This window comes from Neolamprologus multifasciatus, chromosome 16 (assembly GCF_963576455.1).
Source record: "Neolamprologus multifasciatus chromosome 16, fNeoMul1.2, whole genome shotgun sequence".
NCBI classification, from domain to species: Eukaryota; Metazoa; Chordata; class Actinopteri; order Cichliformes; family Cichlidae; genus Neolamprologus; species Neolamprologus multifasciatus.
The window spans coordinates 12,036,513-12,049,738 of record NC_140454.1 but is presented as its reverse complement, the minus strand read 5'-3'; the positions used below and the strand labels follow the sequence as shown (position 1 = coordinate 12,049,738).

Here is a 13,226-nt window from a genome sequence, read left to right as displayed (position 1 = left end):
CTCAAACCATAAACCAACTCAGAATTTGGTTAAATAAAATACCAAAAGTCAGAAAAGATGTCTCAAATCCTTTAATCAGGACTCCAAATGGTTCTTAATAAAATACAACTGGCTTATAAAGTTTATCACAGTTTTTACAGTATCCAAAGTGTACGTCTGAAATTAGATTGCAGAGGAATGACAAGGTAAAGGCAAGAAGCCAGTTAAATAGTGTGCTAAGGAAAATATCGCCTGATACTACAACAATATCAGTTTTTACCAAAAACAAGCAACTCAGCGGTCTAGCAAAAAGAAAAATCTCTCACTTCATTCTTTTACACACTTAAATATACATATTTCTGTAAAAAAAAACAAAAAAAAACAAACAAAAACCTCAATACATAAGTTTTGTTTACAAGTGCACCTGGAGGAAGAACAAACGAACATTTATATCCATTTGCATCCAATGTCGTCCTTGTTTTAAGGTCTACCTGAATGGCAAATCTTAAAGACCGTCTCCAAGACTGTCAAAATTGAATCCCCTTTGAAATCATCCATCACATCAAAGTCCAGTGGCTGTATCAAAGGGGACGCAAGCTGCATTTTGACCTCTTGGGACCACAGCTTTTACACTCATGCGTCGAGTAAGCTTAAGGGTGAGGCTCATCTTCTGTCTTTAAAGGGACTTTAGTTGAATTTCCGCTCTGGGTTTGACGTCATCGTTTCTACTGACGGGTGCCAGGGGGAAGGGTGAGGCTGGCCATCAGGTCGTGAACAGATGCAAATATGGTGCACTCGCCTGGGAGGAAAAGAATACAGTCAGTGTTAACAAAGCTGTTTTACATCTAATTCGAATATTCAGTTGGAAAAGGTTTAGGTACAGTAAATTATTCAGTGCTCGTCAGCTGAGGGAGGGCAGTCTCACCCTGTCTGGCAGGATGCAGCTCATTGAACCTCTTGAGGATATTAGAGACCAAGAGTGCTGCGGCTCCAGAGGAGCTGTGCTGTCTGGGGATGTCAGCCTGCTGAGTGAGGCCTGTGGCCATGTCGTACACAATGGGTACGATAATGCTCACTGGTTCCTGGGGTACCGGGATGCGCTGGGTCAGCTGCAGCTGTGGGACAAAACAGACCAAATACAAAGGGTGAGGTGGCTTCAACATATTCATGTACATGTTTTTTTTTCTTTTTTCCATCAAATGAAAATGAAGTACATGTTTCAAAAAGGTAAAGCGCTGCAGTGACTTACAAAGAAAAGCATTTTAGATTTGAGCACCACAGCAATGGTTCCAGGAGGAGCGATGGGTGGAGCGCTGGGCGGGATGGTGAGGCAGAACTGGACATTCCACTTCAGCTGTGCAGCCTGGTCAGGGAACTGCAGGAGAAGAAAAGGCTTATTCATGCATTACCTTTCAAACGCAAAGACTATTAAGTGGGGGTTAAAGGGGGGGCGGGTCCAAATGTGCAACAACACTCCATATAAAAGAAGTTCCTCACCAATTCAAGCTTCATGATGCGCACACAATCTCTAAGGATATTAGTGGGTGCACCCAGCAGCTTAGTGAAGGCATTCAGAGTGTTGTACTTAAAGGGAGGACCAGCAACCTAGAAGGAAGGACAGCAGTAGATGGATTAATGATCACAACATGGGTGCTGGTGTCTGTTACTAGTCATATATCATATAATATTCAAACTATGTTTTAATGGATACAAAATAGTAAGGGATTGTTTACCCATTTTTATGATCAGTTCAGAAAAAAATCAATAAATAAAAACATGATGACTTACACGGGTCTCGAAGAATCTCTCCAGCACCTGAAGTTCTTCCTGGGACCAGGGACCTGTGTTTTCTGGAGTGACTTTGAGCTGCAGCGTCTGGTAGTTATTTGGGTTGAGAGCCACACGGCACTTGAGCACTTCAGTTTTAAACATGATCACCCCCGGCTCGTTAGAGTTCACGATAGTTAACTGGAGGAGAGGAAAGATGACAGTGATTACTGCACTGGGGAGGGGGAAAAAACAAGCAAAAACAAAAAAGCCAATCGGGCAGTTGGTGAATTTGCATATACAGACTTCTTATAGCCAACATGACTGAATTCATATTTCAGTTTAGTCTTTTACGTGTCATCCTATATTTAAGGATGTTTAATCTATTACAATCCTTAGGTATACCTAAACACTTTATAGAAAATGTTAATTTAACATAAAGACTTGACATGAATGAAAAACATAAGATTCATGTTAATCTATAAAATGAAAATGATCCAGTTACAACTGAGAAAACTCATGTTGGCTAACATGGCCTTGCTGCGTGCTTCCATAACTTTTTCAGTGCACAGTGCAGAAAGGATGATATCATTTAGGAAATGAAAGACAACAGACTGATTTTTGGCTCTGCTCGTCACTCACATTGGCTTCCTGCTGGATGATCCTCTGTAAGTGCCGTCTCATAATAACTGAACCCAAAAAGCGCTCCAGAGGTGAGCAGAGGTAGCTTCCTGCCAGGCCGGGCACATGGCAGGGAGTGGGGGAAGGGAGCAGAAGCACATGCAAGGCATTGTGGGTGAGGATAGTAGGAATGGAGGCAGCCCAGGGGCGCTGAGGTAGCTTGCGGGGAGGAGGCATACTGGTAGGCATGACTTGTGAACCTAAATCAAACACAGAGACACATGTTAAAAAAGTTAAATATATATATATATATATATATAAACAAACACTAATATTACAAAGTGTTTGTCTGTAAATACAAGGATACAGAGACAATGTGAGGCAGTACTTACTGGACCCAGCACGTGGAGAATTCGGGTCAGGAATGGGTGAATTCAACGAAGGGTTGCCAGGGGACATGCCGTGGATTCTTGCCCCAGGAGAAGGCCCTGAGACCTGGGGTGAACCTGGCCACTGGTTCCTATTGGTGGGAGACACCATGGCATATGGAGAGCTGGGGTCTAAAACACCTAGGTTAAAGGAGAGTCAGTCATCACCAACACATTAACACTTCTCATACAACAATAAACATAATCAGATAAATTAAAAATAAACCACTGTGTGCCCGTGCTGTGTAGACCATTTGTCATATGCCTGTTAATGTCTGCAGCCTAGAAAAGATATTCAGTCCAGCCCGCTCCAGCCCATGCCCAGCAGAACAAAATTACTATCAGGCCAGTATTTATCCTGCTGCTTACCGTGGGGACTGGCAAAGCTGGTCTGGCCCATGGCTATACCCAAAGAAGATGGGGACGGGGTTGGCCCGAAAGGAGAGGGTGCCCTTAGAGCTCCACTAGGGGAGCCAGAGGCATGGATGTTCCCTGCACACATCCGCACAACACACACACGCACACACATCAAAGGGCTCATCAGACTAAAGATGACAAGTACTCTTTACACACACTCACTCCATGTGCACACAAGCTAAAGCTGGGCGGAAGGGCTGTAGTCTCTGGCTGGTGGGCTGAGATGGAGGGGAATGGAAGGAGCATGACTAAACGCATGCTTTGTCCCTTTTGGCTGCGAGGTGTGCATGTTGCAAGAGAAACAACTGATCGCATGGTTTCACAAAATTAAAATGGGCACACATGGTTGTGCAATCGCATTCTTTTGGCATAATTTGCTATTGCAACAAATGCATAAGTCAGCGGGGTGGCTGATGACACAATGTGTGGTGAGAAAACAATGCTGTATGGCAGCTTAACAAGCTTATATGACACAAACACTTTACTGCAACATTCACACAGGCACAATTAAGCAATCAGAGTACAATAGGTCCAAATACCTGGTGATGGCGTGGGCATCATGGATGGTGAGGGAGTAACGTTAGCATAATAATTGGGTGGCGGTGAAGTTAGGGGAGGATATACTCCTCCCGGACCACCTCTCATAGTCTGTGGTTGTGGTTGAGGCTGCAACTGGTTCATAAGACTGTCCATAACATCTACACCCACAGGTGAAGGCGGGTTGTCATCTTCATTGACCGATCGCCTGCGAGCATCCTGATTGCTGTCTACAAACATGTTTAGGAATGTCTAGAAAGAAGAGAGAGAATAAATTAAGAAGTAAGTACCTGTGCACTGAATTGGATCCATTTTAATGTCTCAATCTATTTTAAAGTCATTCAACATCTGGAAAACTGGCTTATTTGTGTGCTTGGCAAGAGTCAGACAAAAACAGTGATAATTTAGCGCATCCCTGCAGCAGAGCTGGGCTGGGCATCCTTTTCTCTAGTCTTTACAGTAAGGAAAGCTAATATGGTCCAGGAAGTGGTTTAATATTTAGCACCCAATATTTAGTGTCCTTTCAAGAGGTCACAAAGCTTGTAATGACAGCTTCAAGTGTAATGACTTTTTGTGTGGAAGTTCAAATAATAATTTAAGCTTAAAGGACTTCTGCTATATATTGTCTGTTACATTATTACTGTGCCAGTGTGTCTGGCATACCTTTAATCCTGGAGCAGGATGAAAGCCCTCTACAATCTTAGTGTTGTCAAAGAGACTGTAGGCTCCATCTCGGATAGCAACCACTCCGCGGCTTCGGCAGTAGATGTCAATGCAGTACATGTTTCGGAACGCCAGTCGGATGTGTGTGGGTGACTGGGGCAGGATGGAGAAGCACTGGTAGGCAGTGTTGGTGCGCTGGGTGAGGCCCAACATGGGCACCGTAGGTAGCTTGTTGATTGCATTCAGAGGAGCCTGTGTGTCTGAAAGGACCTGGAGAGAAAGAAAATGTAAAAATTAAAAACATTTTTTCATTTAAACAAAAAGCAAATACATTAATTTCAGGTAATTATTCATTCGCTGCCACTCGCAAAATTCAGTTCCTCACACGTAAAATCAGGACACAAAGCAAGTATTACACTCACGAGAGTGTCTACTTGGCTTGTGCTGCAGGAGCTCTGCTCTCAAACCTGAATTCTCCTCGTCAATGACTCTCACCTGACAGTTTGAGGGACGTCGCTCAAAGAAGGAAGGGAAATAATGTGAGTGGTCACTTTAAGTGTTAAGTGTAAGTGTTCTCTGATTGGCAGGTTGAGTTTTAACTGCTAAATTCAGTTACACCATGTCAGCAACATGGGCACTGTTTTATACAGTATAGGATTACAATTTGGAAAATAAAGTTTGGAGAATCAAAGGCTGGCTTTTTTTTAAAGGTGTATCAGCCAAAGTACTGAGAACTAGCAGTGGATTTCTTTAATGCTAAAGCACTTTTTGAAGCAGCCCCATCCAGTCACAGTGCATGCAGTTACCTTGCTGAAGACTGGGCAACTTTTTTTGGTAGGTAAATATGCCTTTGTTTTGGCTGTTATTCTAAAATCCTAGATACTGATCCACCCTTACTCTCCGGATCCTCAGTTTCTGTTCTATTTTTTTAACTAAGTATAATAAAGTGTGAGATATTGTACTACAGCCTAATGGTTCAGGAGTGTGGAGGCTTATCGCACAGATCTTTTAACTTGAATACAATTCCATAAGCAAAGCAGTGTCACAGTGGGCAGTGTGGGTTTGGATTTTAATCGGGTACGACTGATAGAAGAAATAAATAAGGTTCAGTCTGATGTATTTCTCCTCCACCTGGACTAAACGCACAGCTTTTGAAGGACTGGGTAAAGCACTGCAACGCACCACAGTGCTGCATGTAATACGACACTGCTGCATTCACTAAGCCACACCCAATGTTTGAAGCAATCCAATCACATCCTTTTGATTTTATTTAATTTCAAATCGTCCCTTAATCCAGCTCCAAAAAGTGCATGTGTTCATTCCGTGGTTACATTTTGTAACTGGGTCACAGTGTACCTGTAGCAGCTGCATCACTTGTGGGTTTTTGTTGAACATCTCTTGAAGCTGATGGAGGATGATATTATGGCAGTTGGAGCAGCCAGAGTTAGGCCCCACAGTTCCCAGGGCGAGGTGGAAACGCTGAGTGCTGGAGTTCCACTGGATGGTGACAGAGCTGCCCTTGGTGGTGCCGTAGCACAGCACCAGCTTACGGTAGTTATACAACCGCACCTCTGAGAAGGTACTCAAATGAGATGGCATCTCTAGAGGGGGAGCGGGGGGAATCATAATGTGCAGCTACATTAAACAGGTGTACATGTGATAATACAAATCTGGGATTCACTTTTCGGAAAAAAACATGCACTCACCTGGCAGTGCACGAGAGAAGGTGAGGACACACTGGTAGAGCTGACTAATGGCATTCCAGTCGTTAAGGAACATCTCAACCACTTTCCGCCCGCCCACTGGCTCCGACAGAGGGTTCTCATAGGTCAGATACACGTGTCGCGTGGAGGCTAATACAGCAAAAAAGATGGGGTTGTTTAGAAGCTGGTATATGAAGAAAATACAGATTCCTTGCTCTCAAACACTAAACACATTTTATTCTTTTTTTGCTCCAGTTTAGAGCCTTTTATGGAGTTACAGCTGGTGTCTTTGCCATCTAATTTGGACACAACATCCATAGAAATACTAATACTACAGTTGTTTCAAGACTAAATCAAAGTATATAAATAAGACTTTGTAAATGCTGTGCACCTTGCTCCTTACTATGGGTGCTGTTAAGAGGACAGTTAGCCAGCACCAGTTCAGCCACCCAGGTTCTGTTGTTCCTGCCCTGCAGGCGGAAGGTGCAGTCCAGTAGGGAACGCTCTAAAGCTCTCCTGGTCTCCTCTCCTACACCTTTACAGGGAGGAATCCTGTAAAAGAAAGCCCAATAAACCGTGGAGTCACTGTGGATTTTCACTTTTCCTACAGTTTATAACAATTTAATTAAAATAAATTGTGTCAATATGTGTCTCTATGTTTGTGACTCTATTATAGTTACTTTATTAGACGTATTGCATGACTGCTGCCATCTCCTTCCACTTGGACGCCCTGATTTGGAATCTCCATGTTGGACATCTAAAAGGCAGAGAAAGGGATCCAGCATCAACCAGAAAACACTAAACTGGGCTTGTCTAATCACCACATGTGGGAATGATTCAAAGTATCCAAGCACTGTGAAGTACCTCTGCTCTAAGGCCAATAAAAGGCATGTTGATATCACACATTGCAACTAGGTGAGCCAGCTCTTTGTTGAAGGCACACATTTCTCCAGACCGCTTAGGCTTTTTTGGCTCTGGCTCCCCTTGGTCTCCAACAATCTACAGAATAACAGAAACAAAAAAGTAAATAAATAGCCCACACTGAAAGGACATAATTGCAGTTTTAAGTGTCCAACTGACCACAAATGTTTTTCCCTAGCAATGCCATGCCACACATAAGAAAATGAGTGTGTGAGTGGGTGATGAAAGCAGTCTGTGCAGCTACCTTTCTCTTAGTCCCAGGCTGAGCCCCTCTCCCTGTTGTCGAGTCCTGCACAAGGTGCTCTAGATTGGGTTTGAAATGCTGCAGAAGCTGCGCACACATCGGTCCATCATCTCCTTCCAGCTGAGACACTGACAGGAAAGAGTACTTGTACTGCAATGCTGTGGGAGTGCTAGGCACTTCAAGCATCTCCACTATCTAAAAACAAAACAAACAAACAAAAAAAATAGATGTGAGGAAAAGATTCAGAGTTGGAAGGAGGACATAAAAATCTAAGTAACAGAGTTGTTCGAGCTCAACGTTTGTCGGTAATGTACTGGCTGAAAAACTCACTATGTAGTACTGCGGTAGCCGCGTGAGCTTGATGAAGAGCCTGTGTTTTGACAGGCTGCCGATGGGGTGAGAAGCTGAGTTGGAGAGGTGAAGGACATCGGTGCACACAGTGGGAAGGTGTTTCACAGACTGCCGGCAGCGCTGCTCTCCCAACCAGAACCTGGCCAGAAAGAAAGAAAGAGTCAGTCTTCATGAGAGCTGAGTTGCAGAAACTGATACTCACTGACCAATCAATCACTGTTCACTCGTGCAAGACTCACAACACAGACAATTCATCTCAACACCCATCATCCCACCAGCTGAGCCAAGTGTTGCTACTGACTGCAATTAGTCAATTCTGACAAGCTACAGTCAGGCGTCAGACTCCATCTCCTACTACTGACTCCTTTTTGCATCTGCATCTTTAATGTGTGCTAACAACACTTTGTTCTGTTAGCTGTAAAGATATACTGCTCTGACTTGTATCTCTGTTTGATGTGGACTTACTTCAGTTGCTGAAGCCACGAGATGATGCGCTTCATATCATCGTTGATGGTCTTTTCAATGTCATCCAATATGGACTGATCTATAGAGAGAGAGAGACAAAGCACACCTAGGGTTTTATCTTCAACAAAGGGTTAAAGGTGGAGGCTCATTCAAATAATGTGATCCACATTACCATTAAATAAATACATGTTCCTATTGTAATACAACACAAACATAAGCTTACCTAACCCATACAGCATTGGCTGGAACATGCCCGAGTGCAGGTCTACGAAAATGTGTAGACACTCTGAGCGGCCGCAGGGCCCAAGTATTGGAATAACAAGTGTAGGTAAAGCAGTCTCGATGAATGCTGAAATAAACAAACAAACATTTAAGTGTGCGTCTTTTCACTGTGAATGACTCAAAGGACTGGTTGCAGATACTAGTTGACAGAAGGAGAATGTAGGATGTGTGAACGACAACCTCTCTAAGTTTTTTTTAACTCATGAACACAAACACTCATCAGTCTTATCTGCAGCCTGCTGATTAAGTCTGGCTGCAGTTGATAGAAGAAAACAGAAGTTTGAAAGGCTCTGCTAAATAAACACGTTTGAAGGGATTAAGAATAAATAAATAAATAAATAAATAAATAAAAAATGAGGAGCGGATGCATACAGTTGTCGCTGGGATTGTTGGTCTTTAGAATTGCCTTCAGTTCCTGCAGCTTCTGATGTGACCGGGCATGCACACTGTCAATCAAAAGCTTCTCCACTGACAGGTGATCAATCTAAAATGTAAAAAATAAAAAGAGTAAAGAGGGGGAAAAGTTATACTAAACTGGAAGGTAATTGTACTGTAAAACAGTGAAAATACTGATATTTGTGTGCATTTCACCTTCATTGCCCTGTCCATTAATTTGGAGTCACAGACAGGGAGAGGGGGCTCATGAGAAATTTGTAATGGCTTCGATCCATCTGATTCGTCGATCCTGATAGTGACCTTATGCACTGATGCTGTACCCGTTTTCCTACCCAAAACCTGCTGACTGGAGAAACAGTAAAAAAAAAAAAAAAAATCAGCTTCAGCCTCTCTCTGTGTGACTGGTCATGTGTTCATGCATGTGAGGGCCACTTATAAGCTCTTACTTCCAAACAGAGAGTGTGAGGTATTTCGCTGGCACATATCTCTCCTCCTGCACCAGGTCTCCCCAGCGCTCTCTGATCAGCATCAGAGTCTGAGAGTGGAGCACTTCTAGCTGTAGCGACAAACAGAAGGAGTCTGGCAACAATGAGGTTAAAGAAAACACACCGTGGGAAAATACCGGGCCAGGTGGGTAGAGGTAGAGTGATGTACCCATCTTCCCATTAAAATTCAAAACACACAGTCCAGTAGTAAAAGAGGTATCTGTGCCTCATACAGACTGCTCTTTGACATGCTGGGGGGAAAAGGCGGAGCAGAGATGTACTGATTAGCATTGTGATAAGCACAGTTGTGCTCAGCTCGCATGCTTGATTAAGGACTCTGATTAAAGTGCGAATACTGCTCACTAACAGTTTTTTTTTTTTTACCTCTCTCTGCATTTAAGCTACACTTAACCAAAGACTTACAACTGTCTGACACATGGGAACAAATCGGCACTATTACAAGATATCATCTACACATATGCTCGCTCAAGTGATTTTGAGGTTGACAACATAATACTTGTATTTTGCAGAAAACTTTTTCACTGTGACTTTAACAAGCCCACATCTCTCAGGGAGGTTAAAATACTGAAGCACCTGACCTGGATGGGTGACCTCGCTATAGTCAGAACAGTGCTGCTCTTTCCTTGTCATTAACAAAAGGCTGTTTTAGTGAAGGGGGGACTACACAGGATTCACTCCTGCAGCTGTGTTTCTCATTGGAATTCTACACTCATCTGCTTGACCGGTCAATACTCTATATGCTCTGACACACACTCCCGCCCTACTGCAGCAGTTGAGAGCAGACTGGGATAAAAGCCAAGTGGATGCAGGCAGGACATACACACACAAACACATTTTCTGTATGTGTAAATGTGCATGTGTATGGTTAAATACAAAGGAAAAAAAGGATACGCAAGCAGTTGTACATGTCTTGAAGAGGCTTTTCATCAGCACAAAGACGTGCCTGGACCAACTCGTGGATGAAGTTCACCTGCAAACTGTGGACCAAGGCTCGGCCATCTATTACAATAGAGCGGGAAGGGGGATGTGACAGAAAGACAAACCAGTTGAGTCCATTAGCACTCGAGTACATTATCAATCAGTTTGTGTCGGAGTGAGTGAGTGCCCCCCTGCCCCTTTACCTCCAGTTTCTTTGTCCTCCACCAGAATATCTAACTTCAGCAGCCTCCAGGGAATATCAGGGTCATCCCCCATCACGGTCAAGGTGGCCTCGAACTCTCCTTCCACACGAAACCTTACTCGCCCATTAGCTACATAAACACACACACAAGATCTTTTCAGCACAGATGAAAATAATCTGATTAAGACATGAGAATGGTGCCAGTTAAAACACCACACAAACTGCTTACCGACTGTGAGATTTGCTAGCTGAGGTGGCAAGTCTGTGGTGACAAGGCGGTGTCGTAGAATCTGATTAAGCTGGTTCAGAGTGGTCTGCTTCTCTGCCTTGGTGATGGGGTCTGGAGGAATGATCTTATCCTAAGCAAATAGACACAGAAACAGTTGAGCTCACATACCAAAAAGCTTCAAGAGAGCAAGTTTTAGCTACATCCATCATTTCATGCAGGGAAAGAAGTCCAAGACTTACTCTTATGCAGGTGGGCAGACGCGGGTACGACCCAGTGGTGAGCACATCGATGGCAAAGGGGATGGCAAAGCTGGGCAAACGAGCATGCACCAGGGCCTCTCTGGCCAGTGATGCCAGTCTATCAGCTGTGTCTACAAACAAGATGGTCTGCTGGTCCAGGAAGCTGGAGATCATCTGTTACCATGGAGAGTTCAGCATAACTTTAGTGCTCTGATGACCAGAATGAATGTTAATAATAATGTTACTAATCCACACGCACAACATACCGCACACTTCTCCACTTTCCCTGCATTGCTCGCCCACTTCACCAGTGCCAGAAGACGGACAAACAGCTGCCTAGTCCGGCTGGCGAACTGAACGATTTCGATTTTCCTAAGGGGGGAACAGCAGTCTTTTGTTATGGGTTTTAAAATATGACACAGTAACTGAATGTGTGAATGGATAAAGGAGAATGAATGAATGAAATGTGAGAAAACAAACATACCTCTCCATGTCTGTTTTTCTGGGCAGCCTGGAAGAGCAACAAAAGATCTTTAAGCATCATTTATTAAGCTCTTGAACTCCAGACCTATGTCCTGTCAAATGTTCAAATTATGTATCCTTGCTCTTTACAACGAAAACATTATTCATAATAGTATTTCGGTCAAAGGGTACTAATATATTAACTCTATGGGAGCAATCAGATATTCATCTCCAAACACAATCACCGATCCTGGCTCTATATTCCTATAGCCATGTATTGTTTACATGTACGCCCTTAACATATCAGCAGTTACCTGTGCTGCTGTGCTAATCTTCTATACTGTTAAAGCTTTTTGCTCCTTTGAATATAAATATAAAACTGATGGTCCCAGTTTGATGAGCCTTTTAGGCTTTCTTTTAGCATCTGGAAGACGAACATCCTCACAGTTTACTCAAGTTAGAAGGTTAGCCCGCCAGGTCAACATCATTTAGCTCTGAGGCCTGCAGCAGTAAATGCTACTCACAGTTCCGCCAGTGTGGTGATTTCCTGGTAGGTCCTTTGGAGAAGAAACTCAATAAGCATGCTGAGTCGGACCCCCGGTGTACCCGGGGCACCGAGCGGTGGTGCCTGTGGACCCGAAACAATCATACCTCCGACGTGAACGAGCGGCCCGTCTGAGCCGATCTGCACCGGAGCCATTTTACAATGACGAGACAGACTCGTTAGCTACGCCGAAGCCAGCGCTGCTACACCAAACTGCTGTAGCAGCTAACTGCTTCAGCAAAGAAGCTTTTCTGTCCCTCAAAATGTCCTTGCCCAGATGAGGTTCTCCGCACGGACTTGTTTTTCTTGTCCAGAAGAAAACTCAACAAATAGACAAAATTTGGTAACTCATTATAGAGAACAGTTAGTGCCGATCGGCCGCCATCTTTTCTGTCGGGTCTGATCGCCTAGAAGGCGGTCGGACAGAAAACCCAGACAAGACCTTAGAGGAACGACAAACAGGGACACCGCACAGTCTATGTGTTTGTGTCCAGAGCAAAAGCACGAGTTTGACATCTGTTACAATACTATAAAAACTGTGCACAATGTTTCGTGTTAACAGGCTCAGCTTGAAAGCAATTCTTTGTCTCAAATTATTATAATTAATAATAATAATAAAATATTAACGACAACGAACAAGTCTCCCTTTTCTGTTTCCGACAAATTCTACTAAAACAACGCTGTTTAATACTACTCATTTAACCTATTAAACTCGTAATATCTGATTGATAAATAGAGTCTTCCTAATATCTGTTACATGAACTTGATCTGTCAATAGCTTATTTATAGCGGTAATGCCAAAATTATTCTGCTCAATTCTCCTTGTTTACACCCCATCAGAAATATAAATATATTTATATAACCTACATAATCTCATATTTATAAATGTATTTATATATTCTACGTTATGAACATTTCACAGTCTTTAAATGTTTTAGGTAATGTGCAATATTCTCCTGTTTAACTCTAAATGTTTATCCAGATGTTTATATAATCACCATTTTCCCTGTACATTTCATAGTCTGCAGATGTGCTAATGTGCAATGTCCTCATTTACAGTCTTATTGTTTACATCCTTTAAACACAAAAGCACTTTTATACATATGTACGCATATGCAGTATAGGTGTATCTGTTATCTCCATGTTGTTGTTGTTCCTACATCATCATATAAAATGTTGGTCCAGGATCAACGTTACAACTGACCAATCGTGTTGTTGTGATGTCATAGCTTTGAAATGTGGTGGGAAAATTTAAAAAAGAAAGAAGCTTTGTTTACATAAAACTATCTCCTGAAACAAAATGTACAAAATTTAAAGCGTTTTATTTATCAATGTATGCAATTTAACAAATA

The 13,226-nt window shown here is 42.9% G+C and overlaps 1 protein-coding gene across 3 annotated transcripts; it reads right to left on the bottom strand.

Annotated features, from left to right (window-relative positions):
• Positions 1-353: 353 nt before the first annotated feature.
• Positions 354-12,296, bottom strand: med14 (mediator complex subunit 14). Of its 3 annotated transcripts, none has more exons than XM_085135374.1 (29): positions 11,855-12,296; positions 11,353-11,379; positions 11,135-11,240; positions 10,869-11,042; positions 10,630-10,759; positions 10,402-10,530; positions 10,172-10,279; positions 9,221-9,353; positions 8,970-9,120; positions 8,751-8,862; positions 8,320-8,445; positions 8,097-8,175; positions 7,611-7,770; positions 7,281-7,475; positions 6,980-7,114; positions 6,796-6,872; positions 6,507-6,667; positions 6,119-6,265; positions 5,769-6,013; positions 4,413-4,682; positions 3,752-4,001; positions 3,165-3,287; positions 2,760-2,936; positions 2,389-2,627; positions 1,768-1,947; positions 1,477-1,584; positions 1,229-1,354; positions 905-1,094; positions 354-778 (listed from the first exon to the last, which is right to left on the bottom strand). In XM_085135374.1, the coding sequence occupies exons 1-29, from the start codon at positions 12,028-12,030 to the stop codon at positions 705-707; spliced, it is 4,308 nt and encodes a 1,435-aa protein (XP_084991500.1). In that variant the 5' UTR covers positions 12,031-12,296; the 3' UTR covers positions 354-704. The 3 variants fall into 3 exon arrangements, with proteins under 3 accessions (XP_084991500.1, XP_084991501.1, XP_084991502.1); XM_085135375.1 differs by having other exon boundaries at positions 6,519-6,667; XM_085135376.1 differs by lacking the exon at positions 3,165-3,287 and having other exon boundaries at positions 11,855-12,295.
• Between the last annotated feature and the right edge of the window lie 930 nt (positions 12,297-13,226).